The 15,817-nt window shown below is 43.6% G+C and overlaps 1 protein-coding gene across 1 annotated transcript; it reads right to left on the bottom strand.

Moving 5' to 3' along the window:
- Nucleotides 1–434: 434 nt before the first annotated feature.
- On the bottom strand, nt 435–15,548 carry olfml2a (olfactomedin-like 2A). Its single transcript, XM_039001680.1, has 8 exons — nt 15,277–15,548; nt 7,868–8,131; nt 6,674–6,781; nt 6,050–6,226; nt 5,653–5,908; nt 3,583–3,903; nt 3,143–3,328; nt 435–1,921 (listed from the first exon to the last, which is right to left on the bottom strand). Exons 1-8 carry the CDS (start codon nt 15,343–15,345, stop codon nt 1,317–1,319), a joined length of 1,986 nt encoding a protein of 661 aa, XP_038857608.1. The 5' UTR covers nt 15,346–15,548; the 3' UTR covers nt 435–1,316.
- Between the last annotated feature and the right edge of the window lie 269 nt (nt 15,549–15,817).

Below are 15,817 nucleotides of genomic sequence, written 5' to 3'. Positions count from 1 at the left end.
TGGAACAAAACACAAGTCAGGGAGAGAGTTAAGCACACACAAAAAACTCAAGAGGAATCATTGAGTAATTCTGCATCCTGTCAACACATAACACTGGGCATGGAAGTCCTGCTTCCACTGGTTCTGTCTGTGCACATGGATTTGGACTTCCCACAGCAGATATTTAAAACTGGAATTGTTTATTTCATCATAGCATAGAGACAAGCACAACGGGTTGTGTGTGGTATAATATTTCCACTTAAAATCCTTTCTGTCAGAAATTGTGTATCAAACACCACAACATTACAAATTAATACATTGCAGTGCTGTAATTAGCCGTGCACATTTCTGTGTACACTTATTAACAAAACTATCAAAATAGATTCAGAATAAGTATGCAATGAAAGTGTTTTTCCCCCCAAAATAAATCAAATATGATAATAAAATGCTCAAAAGATATTTAGACAAAGCTTTACTTGAATTAGCGGTCTTCATAACTCTCCATAACGGCAGTACATGCACATCATACAGATATAATCAATTTTTACTAACCGTGAAGCTGAAACTGTCATAGAGGTTCATGGATTATATTTCCTTTAAGACAATACTGTACATCTGTATGCATTTACACAATTGACCTCCATGACAGTTAATTTCCTAAAGGGTAGTGGTTTATAAATAGGCCAAAATGATTATAACATGTCGTGAACGTGTAAATGTTACGAGCAGCAACAATTGTAACTCATCATTAAAACAAAAATGAACATATTACTTTATACAAAATGTATGTAAAGCAACAACAATGTAAATATAAAGCATACATTTCTGGTAAATTACAAGCGAGTACAAAATCTTAAATTTAGAAACTCATGTATATTGTGTTTGTCAGGTCATATATTTTCAAAGTATCCCTCATCCTCACTAAAATAAACAATTTCAACAGTTAACACTACAGTACCCAACATCATGTATACATGTTAAAAAACAAAAGCATCAATAGGCCTGAAATGACAATGACAGATGATCAAAGTGCTAGGTGATAGGATGGAGCTTGATGGGCCATAAAAATCAAATGGGAGGAATAAATGAGCAATTTGTGATTTCCAATAACATACCAACACAGTGTCCACATTGACGAGGAGCATTGTTGTGTATGGGACGCATGGTATGCTGTCAAGTGTCTTGGTTAGCATGCATTGAAAGAGGAATGTTGGCTGCTGAATCCAATATGGGTGCTGCTAGACTGTCCATTACTGACCATCTCTCTTATCTCTATGGGGGATGGCAATCCTGTCATGGTGCTGATGATACTTTACCAGAGCATAAAACGCCTGTGCTCATTGGTCAACAAAGTGTATGTTATATGTAAGTTGGTGTCCATTGTCCCAGGAATACAGGACCTTCTCCTTGGGGTTGTAGTCTATCTGGGTAGTGTAGGCGTACTCGTTGGTGAAGGGCAGACGAGGGATAGCCTCTGAGTTGGTGTGGGTGTCGTAGGCATAGTTCACCTCCCCTTCCTTCTGGTTATAGACGTCCACAGCGTACAGCACCCCACAGATGATGAAGCAGTTCCCGTAGGAGTTCCTCTTCAGGCCTGTCCTCCAGGTGGTCTCCTTCTTCATGGACAGATCCCCAGGGTCCAGCTTACTGATGACAATCACCTCCTGCTGGGAGTAGTCATAGTCCATGGAAGGGTAGATCACCCACAGCCCACTCTCGTCCACGGCAAAGTCAATGTCAGAGTGACCTCTCCACTTCCAGGGGGTAGTGTCCTCATAAACCACATCATGCAGGAGGGTCCAGGCGGCCACGTAGCGCATCCTCAGGTCGTACTTGATGATGTTCTTGGTGAAAGCTCGGTTGTAGTAGAACGCTCCGTTGTACACCACGTGGCCCGTGCCGATCCAGTTGTAAGGCAGTTTGAAGAGGTTGCTCCAGCGACCTAACAGGACCATATACAGGGATGTTTACTGAGAAACTAACTGCATATCATGTTACCCCCCATACAGTATGCTAACATCATGCCATCTTATATATACACATGTACAGTCAATTCATTGTGGGCGCCACTGAGGTGTTTAATAGTTATACCATAAACGTATATATAATGGTTTCACATGAGAGACTGGTTAGTTTCTGTTTGACTGTACCACTCCCACTGTCCACACAGATGTCCTGTTATTAGTGTCATGATCATATCTGGTCACATCGCTCTGTAACAGTTCCACCTCAGGAAGTGTGATTTAGATAATGAATGAAGCTGCAGTGAAGGACAAAAACAACCCGTTAGCGCAGAACCACCCCCTACCCCAGCCCATGCCTCTCTAATCCCTCTCAGCTCTGGCCAGTTCAAAGGGGAGGCACATGTCAGCCTAGGCAGGGATCACAGCCACTCACAGAGATACCTAGTCATCCGAACACTGCTGTGAACTCACCACCCTACTGGATACCAGAACAAAATCTCTTCACGCTTTGTAAGATGTGAGTTAAAAAAAGCTTCTGTCCAAACACCTCTAAATCAACCAGGCTAGTCCAGTGGGATAGATAATTTTACCCAGTCAGTTAAGAGGAGTAATCCTATTTCTCTCGCCAAGTACTAGTGCGAGGAGGGGGGGGGGGGGGGGGGGGGGGGGGGGGACTTTGTGTGTGAAATGAAAAGCACAGTATTACAACTAAACCTGCATGTTTGAGTCTCAAGCTACTGTAGTGTATACTCACTACATTTCATGGGTCACTTTCTACTCACTACATTTCATGGGTCACTTTCTACTCACTACATTTCATGGGTCACTTTCTACTCACTACATTTCATGGGTCACTTTCTACTCACTACATTTCATGGGTCACTTTCTACTCACTACATTTCATGGGTCACTTTCTACTCACTACATTTCATGGGTCACTTTCTACTCACTACATTTCATTGGTCACTTTCTACTCACTACATTTCATGGGTCACTTTCTACTCACTACATTTCATGGCTCACTTTCTACTCACTACATTTCATTGGTCACTACAGATCATTAGAGACTATAATACTGTTACACTGATCCTTCCATAGATGTACAGTTCAAACCCCATGCTCCATAGGAACTGAAAATAATAGAAAATAATTAACAATTATAATGATATAACACTATTCAATTTCTATGCCATGCCCACCTTGTTTGAAGTTGTCCAGGTTTCGGAACTCCACCAGGTTGTTGCCGTAATAATAGTTGGTGACGTAGATCTTTGAGTCCTTGGCCAGGGGATCCTTCATCCAGGCTCCTTCGTTCCGCCCATAGCTGTGCTGCTTCTCTGGGAGCTCAATAGAGGCCAGAGTCCCCTCACAGTCCAGTATTTTACCTGCCAAGTACAGTACAATACAGTCAACACAGAAACTACCAGAAAACTGGATAAAGAATGGCCTGCATGAGTTTTCAATCATCCAATTTCACAGTCACACATATTCTGGCAGCTAAACATTACATGTTTATCCGTTACTGAATTGGACAGAGTCATAGCACTGACTGTCTCTATTGCTGTCAATGAGCACACTTAGTTGTTATATGGTGTAGTATAATGTACACTACACTAGGTAATTGTGTAGGTTAGGCTACCTGCTCTGTGCAGGATTGGCCGGCTGTTGTTGTCAGAGTTGTCTAGGAACAGCATGATGGTGGGGGCTGGTCTGTCTAGCCTTTCAACTCTTGCTACAATGGTGGTGGTGGTAGTGGATGGCATTGTAGTACTGGCTGTTGTTGCTGCCGTTGTTGTCGTGCTCGTGGTAGTGGTGGTGGTTGTGGTAGTGGTAGCAGTTTCTTTGGTAGTTGTTGGCTCAGCTGTGGTTCCCTCAATGGTTTCCAGGACAATTTCAGCACCTCCGTCCTCAGAGTGTGTCTCTTTGACGTGGTGGACGGTGTGAGTCTTGGCAGCGTTGTCTGAGGATAAAGACAAGTATTGGAAAGTAGGCCATGGGATTTAGTTAGACTCAAATTCAAAGTCTGGAGGGTCCTTGTCTTCACTAGTTTTCATTAGAATTAGCTGGCTTAATTAATCAAAAAGGCCCTGTATGAGCTGCTTTTGAGACCTCTGCCAGAGAGACAGACACTGTACAGTACCATAGATTTCCAGGGGCCACATCAAAGGGGAATGCATTAGTTATATAGCACACAGAGTATGCCAGCTTTCTCTCACTGTCTCTGTCCCCTCCTCTGTCACCAAGTCTGTCCCGCTGTCTCTGCCTCTCTGTTTGGATTCAGAATTCCACAGCCCTCACATGGCATTTTCTTATCCCTGGCCATGGAGAGAGAATAGCAGAACAGAGGACAGTGTCAGGAGGACTGGGCCAGCCTGAGGCTGATCCCCTCTGTTACTCATACTCTCACTTCCTTAGCTGCCAGACAGATGCGTGAGATAAAACGTCTCTGCCTGCTACATAAGCAGCACATCTGCACCACACGCACACTCTGAACCTCAGGGTGCTAGCCGTGCACACTACTTGACCACATGTATCTACTGAAGGCCTAACAAGATAGGGAGTCAGGGACAGCTTAGGAGTCAGTCAGGCAGCATAGATAGGAGAATGTGCTGTAGGTCTCTAAAGTATGTTGTGAAAGAGAAGCAGTGTTGCTTGATACTTCAAAAGCCACATCGTCCTTTATCTAAAAGATGCAAGACTTCTGGTTTGAATAAAGGCAAACTACTCTTTGTGAGAGATTATGGAAATGAAGCTGAATCGATTCACTGGGTTGACAAGTGTGGCTGCACTCACCAAAGTATGGCTAAACAGCTTGGCATGGCAGAACACATGACCTGACAACATATGTGCATTTGCGCCCTGAGCAAACCTAGCATACCTACAGTATCTATTCAATAAGGATTGTAAGGAGTCAGGAAATGTTTTGTCAGCTTTCACCGCCACAGTGATGAGGGCCCACAACACATTGTGTGCGAGGAGTGAAGCTGAGGCATGTCATGGATGTGGCAATGTTCCATTGAAACGACATTCCATTAGCTCTATGTATTATTTAATGCTCGCTGAATGCACGCATGCAATTCGATCCTCTGATGGCCCAAGCCCTGCTTGGTTGGAAATAACAGCAGGATAAATCTTGTACTGTGGATCTGGTGATGTACACGGTGAAGGATTCACTGTTTTACTGTTTCCAAGATGCCAAGAGTAGTACTAAGATTTACACTGTTTAATCATACGTGTGTAAGAACAACATATTTAATTCAAATTTGAATGGCTTGCTCTACACAAAAAAAGAAAATATGCAATGGAGACGTACAACATCCGTTTCGGTTGGGAATCTGAAATACAGTCTGGTGTAATGCTGATCCAGCATAATGTAATGTAGATCAGATCCAAGACTACAATTTAGTTATTTGAATTGGTTTAGTTTAGAACAATCACAATAAGGTCTGAGAACATTAGAACAGCACATAGATGATCTCATACAGGCTGGCTGAGTGCTGCTAACTCAGCTGAAGTCACAGCCCAATGTTGACTTTAGGGGTGAGTGGGCTCCATACACATGCTCATACTGGGCTGTTTTGGTCGCATACACATATTTAGCAGATGTTATTGCGGGTGTAGGGAAATGCTTGTGCAAAGTTTCTTAGGAGCAATGAACTGGGCGACCATGTCTATCGGCGCCATCTTGTATCGGCCCTTGTTCTCTCACCTTTACCACCTGTGCCGTGCTCGTCCCCATCCACCTTGGCTGCTTTGTAGTAGGTGATGCCCCTCACTACCCCCGGCTGGTGCCCTGCCACCTTGGCCTTGGCTGTGGGGTCAGGCTTGACAGGTTTCCCAGGCTTGGTGCTCTCTTTCTTAGGTTTTACGACCTTTTCCTTGGGCGGCTTGGGAGGGGGCTTGGATGAAGGGGGCTTTTTGTTAGGGTTTTTTACGGTGTCCTTGGTTTTCTCATCATTGGTGTCCTGTAAACATTGACATTCAATTCAAGCCTGTGATTTATGGTGTGTCAGCGGGCATGTGAACGTTGATTTGTGTGTTTGATGTGTAATTTGTGAGCAAGCTTTTGTGTGGTGGGTGTGTGTGTGTTTGAGAGACACACTTACCTGAGCTTTGGTCTCTGTTTGGTCTTTCTGCAGTAGCTGCAGGCCCAGACTGGAGATCTGCTTCTTGATACTCATCATGATGTTGGAGTAGTTCTCATACCTCTTAAACTGGTTAGTTAGAGTGATCATGCTGTCCCTTACGAACTCATTGTCCCGAGTCAGGTTGGTCTTGATTGTCTGGGGAAACAGACGTGTTCTAAGAATCCGGCCAGTCCATTGTACCAACCAAATGCAAATAACTTTGTTAACGAAAACAGACCCCTTTTGTAAAAACATTACAAACACAAAACCTGGGAGAACCAGTCACACAAATCTCTCTCTCTGCCCTCTAGTTCATCTTCTCCTGTTTGACTAGTGAATAGCTGTGGGGGTTAAAGAAATCTCTGTGGATACTGTAACCATGCCGTTTAGGGGGGGAATTACTGGTATCTAATCACAAACCATTTCATCAGCTCTCTGTCTGCATAAGGACCATATACAGCTAGAACGGCAAGAACCCAAATATACTCACATACAGTATATAGGAAGGCATGCAAACCTAGTATTCCCTGGTTTTTGTTTTATGTCCTTGTTATTGTGTTACTTGTTGTACTCTACGAGGACGTTTTTTTTGTTTGTCCTTACCTCCTCTAGTGTGTTCATCTGGGAGACCACCTTATTGATGTAGGAGTGAACCTTCATGAGGTCCAGACTGTACAGCGTCCCCTCCAGTAGGTCCACCATGGAATGCAGCTGTACACCCACACACAGCACAGAGGAGAGTATTAGCACGAAACATAATAAAGAAGCGGGAAAATATGTTGACAGGTTTTACATTTTACATTTAATTGAGTATGTGAATTCAATAACACCTAAAACCACCCACGTGTCACACCCTGACCATATTTTGCTTTGTATGTTTTATGTTTTGGTTGGTCAGGGTGTGATCTGTGTGGGCATTCTATGTTGTATGTCTGGTTTGTCTATTTCTGTGTTTGGCCTGATATGGTTCTCAATCAGAGGCAGGTGTTTTGCGTTGTCTCTGATTGGGAACCATATTTAGATAGCCTGTTTTGTATTGTGGGTTGTGGGTTATTGTCTATGTCTATACGTTGGTTGCTTGTGTCTGCACTTTTGTTATATATAGTCACGTATGTTTAGTTGTTTTTGTCATCAAGTATGTATTCATCAAACCACGCTGCGCTTTGGTCCGATCCTTACTCCTCCTCAGACGAGGAGGATTACGACGTTCGTGACACCACGCCTATTTTAATTGAAAAGTATTGACTTAACAATACTGCCAACTACAAATCCACTGTTTCAGCAATTTGCCTTTCATATTGCATTAAAAGCCCTCCCCAAAAGTTATTTTGAGCCTTTCCTTTGTAATGCAATTCAATGTATTCCCTATAAGACATGGCTATGTCTAAACCCAGTCAGATCACACATCTGGTTCTGGTTCTCCTCCTCATGTGGCGCATAGCATGCCTCATCTCCTCTCCTCTCACTCCCAGTGAAAAATGTATGTGTGATTCAGATACGTACATCCTGAGAGGTGCTGAGATGTTATCAACCGATAGAGAACCCAGTGAGCTTGTGGAAATCTGTCTGTGCAACAACCTGGGATACTTTAAAGCTTTAATTTGAACAATTATAAGGATATCCTGTTCCTGCTTCTCCCATGGTTATGTACAGTATATCTTCAGGACCAAACCACACACATGCAATCAGGGTCTCTGTCACGGTCTTTACAAAGTCAATTAAGTGATTTTACTACCAACATTTACAGTTCTAATGTTATTTTACCACTAAGTTGGGTCTGTTACTACTGGAACTCACCTTGAGCAGTTCAGGGGCCTGTTTCTTCAGCTTCTCCATCTTCCACTCGTTCTCACAGGGATTGAGGGAGGAGGGGGGGGCAGTGCAGGAACACTTGCAGTCCGATCCAGAGCTGACAGTCTCCACCGTGTAAAAGTCCTCCACGCGCACACTGCCACTCCGCAGACGCTGGCATGCATCCTTGCTCAGCGGCCTCATGATGCACTTACAGCGACAGTCTGAGCCCTCCGACGTCATCCGCACCGGCTCCGTCTCCCCGAAGATCTGACAGGAGACAGAGTTGAAGAGAGTGGATGAAATGGACTGATTTGAAATGTTGTATAGCACTGATTGAAAAAAAGCATTCTTGACGTGTAATGAGCTGGACATGGTTCCTGTCCCTCAGCTACAGGAGGCAATCACAGCCTGGGATGATGTCACAGCGTGGGGTAGAATGTAAAAGGGCTAGTCTGGAGCCTGATCAGTTATCACAAATCCTGACAGACATTCTGAGAAAGCAACTCATAGTGATAAATGGTCAGGGTTGAACTTTATATCAATTCACCCCGTGAACATTATGATTCATTAAAATATACGCTGAGCTTGGGTTTCTTCTCACAGCAGTCTATGGAGAGCTGTTCCAATGTTCTGAATGACTCCCTCCCTGGTGGACATTCTATGAATAAAACATACATTTTCTTAGGAGGGAAACAAAAGCATGGGAATGAAAGTGATCTTGGGACATTAACCACATGCTTCCTCTTCTTTGAACACTAGCCGTCGTGAAGCACATGAAAGGCATTGAGACCAACGCAATGCCATTAATATCAACTCTTATCCCCAGCTGTGTCGGACGCTAGCACTCCCCACGCATGGTGTAAAATGAGATAACTCTGGCCGACCATTGTGCAAGCTCTTTCTACTGACATCATCCTCAGAATCACTCCAGATAAATAACAAAAACAAACATTGAATAAACAATACATATTTTATTATAGACAGTCATCAAAGTGAAGTGTTAATGGGTTTCATATTTAGGCTCAGTCATAAATTTGACATTTCTATACCATACATTTATTGCAAATCTGATTTAACGTTTGTTTGTTGTTGACAGGAGGTTGATGACGTGCAAAACCTTCTTTTCACAGAGAACTTAAGATGTCACAGTAGTTCTCAAGGGACTTTCTCTCTGTCTGTCTCTCTGCCGGTGTCTGTGACTGGCAGTGCTCTCTCTGGTCATCTCCCCATGTAGAGGCCAGGGGGTTGCTGCACTGTATTGATGCTAAGCTCATCTTCCAGCACCTTCTGGGGCCCAGCTCCCTCTCACACCCTCTTTCCAGGGGGCTTAACCTGTCATCTTCCTCCAATGAGATTTTGGAATCTCTATAAACCCTGATTGAAGACCCACATTAACCTCTATAAACCCTGGGGCAGGCAGACCCACATTAAACTCTATAAACCCTGGGGCAGGCAGACCCACATGAATCTCTATAAACCCTGGGGCAGGCAGACCCACATGAATCTTTATAAACCCTGATTGAAGACCCACATTAACCTCTATAAACCCTGGGGCAGGCAGACCCACATTAACCTCTATAAACCCTGGGGCAGGCAGACCCACATGAATCTCTATAAACCCTGGGGCAGGCAGACCCACATGAATCTCTATAAACCCTGGGGCAGGCAGACCCACATTAACCTCTATAAACCCTGGGGCAGGCAGACCCACATGAATCTCTATAAACCCTGGGGCAGGCAGACCCACATGAATCTCTATAAACCCTGGGGCAGGCAGACCCACATGAATCTCTATAAACCCTGGGGCAGGCAGATCCACATGAATCTCTATAAACCCTGGGGCAGGCAGACCCACATGAAACTCTATAAACCCTGGGGCAGGCAGACCCACATTAACCTCTATAAACCCTGGGGCAGGCAGACCCACATGAATCTCTATAAACCCTGGGGCAGGAAGACCCACATGAAACTCTATAAACCCTGGGGCAGGCAGACCCACGTGAATCTCTATACACCCTGGGGCAGGCAGACCCACATGAATCTCTATAAACCCTGGGGCAGGCAGACCCACATGAATCTCTATAAACCCTGGGGCAGGCAGACCCACATGAATCTCTATAAACCCTGGGGCAGGCAGACCCACATGAATCTCTATAAACCCTGGGGCAGGCAGACCCACATGAATCTCTATAAACCCTGGGGCAGGCAGACCCACATGAATCTCTATAAACCCTGGGGCAGGCAGACCCACATGTGGTACCACTTACAGCAGCACAAGAATGCAGCATTACAGATATTCTGTCTGTCTGTGCCCTTACTCTGCCACGTTGTATCGAGACAGGATAAACGTCTCAACTGTGCACTCAATCAAGGTATTTAGGGGAGAATTGTCTGCTTCCTCCTGCACCAAACCTGCACTGGGCAAGTCAACTGTAGATCTGGGCAGATATCTGTGGAGAGCAAGTCTGCTTGTCTATGTCAGTAAAGAGCAACCTAAACCCAAGCTTAGAGCATCAAGCCGAAGTAACAGTGCGTACATGTCCAGTTACTGAGGGTTCTCTGAGAGTGAGAATGTTTATGAAGGCCAGACCCTGCAGGCTGGTGAGGGTAGGGAGAGGAGGGGGTGGGCTCATTAGTGGAGGAATGCAGCCTGAGTGACACGAGTGGGTTGGGGGGCAGTACCCTCCATTACTGCAGACTTACACTCAGAGGGATCTTTGATTATTGGGCAAGACCCCTGTGTGCGTAGTGGCCGGCCATTCCTGACCCATGTCAAGTGAAAAAGGCAGTGGGTTGGGTTGACAAATGCTACAACCACATGAAAACAGAGTGGATTAGCAGATTCAAGTTCCCTTGGAGGGGTTGTGCCCACAGCCCCACTGAGCCTTATTGTTCCACCCAAGACGCAGGCGAGCCAAACCCAGGCTGCTCCTTAGCAACATGAGCTTAAGATGCTTCAAGTACTAAGTACTATGGCAAACCTGGTGAAATTCCTTCCAGCTTGACTGGGTTGCCTCCAAGACACCTGTGTTTGTTATTTTGTGTATTGATTAAGAGGGAAGAGTTAGAACACACCATTCATTTATAGGCTCCTCCCTCTCAACCCTGTCAACTGTACACACAGACTGGAGCAAGATGGACGTCCACTGTCCTAATTATAAAGAAAGCTAAATTATATTGGCTATGCAAACCATTATTGTCCTCGCTCTGTTCATTTAGCATCCCATGCCAAGAGAACTTCCAGCATGAAAGCAGACAACTGACCTCAGATAATTCATAATTAAGACTGCTAAAAGCTTAACGCATGCTTTGAGTTTGGAGCCTTTGACCTCTGAGAGCGGTCAAGTTTCAGGTCAAAAGAATAGGACCCAAAGACAAACTCTTGTCTGTACAATAGGGGGAAGGGACCCAACTGCATGGCTTCACATTCACACACATTCCATAGACCACAGTACATGATTAGATCACTAACTCACTGAAGGCTACGGCCACTCTTACAGTGACAATGACTAAGTGAAACCTCAATTGTGTCCACAATTGTTAAAAACAAGATTCATTACACACAATGGCTGGCACATTCCAGGAGCTTGTTAGTCTTATCTTTAAACACAGAAAACCAAAGTTATTCTATGATGGCCTTAACACTGTTACTGTAACACTAACCTTGGTCCGTATAAACAAGGATGTCCGTTTCAGACCGTAGATTTTGTCTAATTGTTCAGGCCAGCTGCATGTTGTTACTAGGCCTATGGCTTGTGGACTTAACAAGGGCTCTGTAGCTTTAACACACAAGATAATTTATGTAGGCTACTTTCCACAAACTTGTATTAATACACAGTCAGGTCCAGAATGTTTGTCACCCTTGATTAAGATGAGCAAAAAAGACTGTAGAAAATAAATCATAGAAATACTGAGCTATATTGTTTGCAAAAAAGGGGAAATTATATTATTTTAAACTAATACAATTGCTCAGATATAGAGATTTGTTTAGCAAGTTTTTAAAAAGTATCTAAAATTATTATTTATACACTATATTTTGCTCTTATTTATCAAGGGTGACAATAATTCTGGACCTGACTGTAAATAGATCAAGAACAGACGCTGATGCAGGTCAGTTGTCCATCTCAAAGACTCTCAACTCAGTAAGCTGTTTCTCAGGTAAGCTGATAGATAAAACTCCTCCATTAGTAGATGTAGGACTGTTAGAGTGATAGGGCTGAATCCAATCCATGTCAACTCAAATGTTATTGGTCACATGCATATATTTAGCAGATGTTATTGCGGGTGTAGCGAAATGCTTCCACACAGTATTTACATTTCTGGAAAGGGTTTTTCTGTTTACTAAATCAAAGCGATGATATTTCAGGTTAGGAAAAAGGTTCAAGAGAAGTTCACCCCAAAATCACCATCTAATAAGATGGAATTGTATTACCCTGATGCATCCATTTGGGTCTTTAAAACAGCTAGTTGAATATTGACTCAGCTTGACTTTAAGATAATTTTTCACCCATGAAGACCCTTAAACTGTCCCTTTAAAATTTGACTTATCACCTTGTTCTCCAGTCTAAACATTACAGACCAAACTGGAGTCCAAATTCTTGTCCAGAAAGTCCACCTGATTCCTATCTAATTAGTAGTGCTTATGATAAACAGTCTTACTGTGCCCCTGGAAATCTGAACCTGGACTACAGGGGGAAACTTAAGCCTTCAGCCTGGAGATGAACCATGAAATTGATGTCCCTAACCTGAACAGAAACTGGCATTAGCACTAGCACGCTAATTAGCTGGACACAAGCTTACTGAGCACTTGTTTCTTTTGGGGGTACACATCCACATTCCATCTAGAGCTGTTTATGTGTACGACCAAGCACACTATGAACCTTTTGGTTATCTTCAGTGGCTCTCCAGATGAGAGGAGAGAGAAAGAGATGGGGGGGAGGGGTGTGGTAGTTAGCCAATCTGTGTTACAGTAAGATTATTTATCTGTAAACAGTTATCTTTGTATTATCAGGGCAAGCCTGGAACCAAAGTCATGAATGGAATTAGCTGGTTGTCATTGCTTTCCTCCCCAGATGCTGTTGTTTTGGGAACCAGGTGTTTGAAAGGGATACGTATACAGATGACTGCCTACTGGATATATATATAGATGGAACTGATTGCTTTTAGGAAAAACCATAGATCATTGTCTAATATTCCACATGATTGTACAGTTGCATCAAACCTTCCCTTAATTTGGACGTTTTTTTTCCATCATCAAACACAGTGATGGACCCTGGATGTGATGGATGCTGCTTGGGAGAAATTGGCAGCTGAAGGAGACATCTTCTCTCTCCGTTGTGGAACTAACAGCAAGACCCTGCTGGCTCCTCACTGGGCACAGATTCACATCATAGCAGTCAGGCACAAGGAGACATACAGTAATGCACACTGGAAAAGCAGGTGGAAGGCAGGTGGTGTAGAGGATGGGTGAAACATACTTCCCTTTGACCATGTGATCCTCTGGCAGCCATTTTCTATATGGAGCATCCTTAGATAAAGGGCTCAGACAAATATAACTAATAATTAAGCTTTCAGCTATAAATGTGTGTTAGTTTTCTCTTACATCACATCGCTCAGAGGAGAAGGGAAGATTGCTTTTTGTTTGTTGTTACGGTCTGTGTCACTGTCTCCTTCATTTCCTGCTGTTCAGAATCAAAGCCCTCTTCCAGCTGCAGTGAGGCCACGGCCACTGAGACCTTCAGACAGACCGTCTAACACATTGAGTCTCATTTATTCATTAAGTCCCAGGGACATACTGAGGCTTGTTAGTTCATTACTGTGACAGGGGGGCGTCCTGTCTCCTCCCTACATCTCTCTCTCTCCGCTCTCTCATTGACCTCTCGGCAGTATTCCTGGCCTTGTTTACAACCAAAACAAGGGGCAGGTGCACACGCCTGTTCCCATGCCATTGCACCGTACCCTCTGTGTTCTCCTCTGAGCTGGCTTTGTCTCGCAATCATCTCAGTGCCACCAGTGGGCCATGACACTGTAGGCTGGGCAGGATGTGTCCAATGGGACGGAATGAGGAAGAGGGCAGCAAGGCTGCACACAAGACAGGCACATGAGACGTCTCACAGAGAACAGAGAGAACCATGTTAAAATCAATCACAAGTTTGTTAGTGATCCTACTGGGCTTTCCTCCAGGTCACCATCAATACATTTGATGATCAGGGTAATAATAAGGGATTATCATTTTTAGAGTCCTGCTAATGCAATTTTACACTACATTCCACTGTTCTTGAGAGAAAACTAATACCATGATGTGAACACATGACACCTGTGCTCATTGTTATAACTGTTCCACACACACTGTTCCTCTCACGCACAAAGTAGAAGAAAATCTGCTAGACAGCCTTCATGGGCTTGTGTGCCTCTTGTCTTGTACCCATGTTGTTTTCTAGACCAAGGGGGAAGTAGTCATCCACACAGAACCATGGGGGAGTAGGGATTAGACTATCCTCAAAGCATTGCAGTTCTATGAGAGGGGTTATGGAAGGCCAGCAGCTGTTCAAACAAGGCAGGGCAGATATTACTGTTACCCGACTGGGTGCCACTGCCATCTCTTCCTCTTCCTACATCTCTTCCTACACATGAAGGCTCACTGGGAAAACCTAATGTAATGGTTACTTAGTTTGATGACATGCAATAAGGTGATTCAAAGCCTATATTTATAAACCAAGCAGGCTGATGTAATTTTTCATTAATGACATCTATTCATCATAGCAACAAATGTGCAGAATTACATTAGAAGGCTGGTGTGTAGTAGGCATGATGCCCAGTCCCCACAAGATTGAAAGTAGAGAGAGAGAGAGAGTCAGGGCTGCCATTTCTCATTGGTGTCCATGGAGAGGCAAAATTATTGATCTCTGACTGGACACCTGGCCATATGAAGCAATGGTTGATATTGGAAATGGGCATTCTAATTTGGAAATCCTATGGATTATTGGGATAACATGATGTGTAGGCCTACTGTTTGTCATGCAAACTGCTCCTCCCTTTCAACAACCTCATGCTACAAGACCGTTGGGCCTTCACACCCACGTGAACGAATTAACTATTTTGAATTGAACTATGCAAATTGTGCAATACTTTAATGGAAATAATGTATGATGATTTTTAAGTGGGATAATATTTTTTTATTTTAAAGAATGCATAAATCATTGCTTTTCAGATATAATCTGAACAGCAATAATCAATTTCGCCTACTGTAGCAGAACTGCAGGACAATATTTACACATTTTTATTCAGATTTTATCACAAGGAATCCCAGTTCCATTACGCATGGTGGAGTTCCTTACCTTTGCCATTGCAGAATCAAACAGGTGTTATCAGTCCATTACTAAGTCATGCCTATACTCTTACTCTGCTCTTACCTTACTCTGCGCAGTGACATCTTTACACACCACCAGTAGGCAAGCTAATAAATGCGTAAATCTCCACATTTTCTCCCAGGTGCCTGATGACAGATAAATGATCCCTCCAATAACAACCTTTTATGTCGGAATTACAAGAATATCGGTTACTGTATTATTCAATCCATGAGGTAAGACATTCGCACGAGATATTAGGGCTAGGTTGCCATAGACCCACGTCGTGTATGATGTTGCCGTAATTTGCGCAGGAAGCAGTTTTACAAGTTGATCAGGCGCTGTTTGCACTCTAGTCCTTGGCTCTGCGCATCAGCGGTAAAAGTAAACATCATCCACCCATCTTCTCTTCTCCACACATGGGAGGGGCAATTTACACACACACACACACACACACACTTGACATTAACTTTAACATTGGATAATAAATATAATCTTAGCATTAGAGTCATTTCAGACGTGAGACATGTTTCAATCGTTTTCTAATATTCAATAACACTTTTTAAACCTTTATTGCGACAAATTATCTGACAATTATCATTTACGC

The sequence above is a fragment of the Salvelinus namaycush genome, chromosome 1 (assembly GCF_016432855.1).
Source record: "Salvelinus namaycush isolate Seneca chromosome 1, SaNama_1.0, whole genome shotgun sequence".
Classification (NCBI taxonomy): domain Eukaryota; kingdom Metazoa; phylum Chordata; class Actinopteri; order Salmoniformes; family Salmonidae; genus Salvelinus; species Salvelinus namaycush.
Note: the sequence above shows the minus strand (reverse complement) of the source record. Positions and strands in the feature narration are given on the sequence as shown.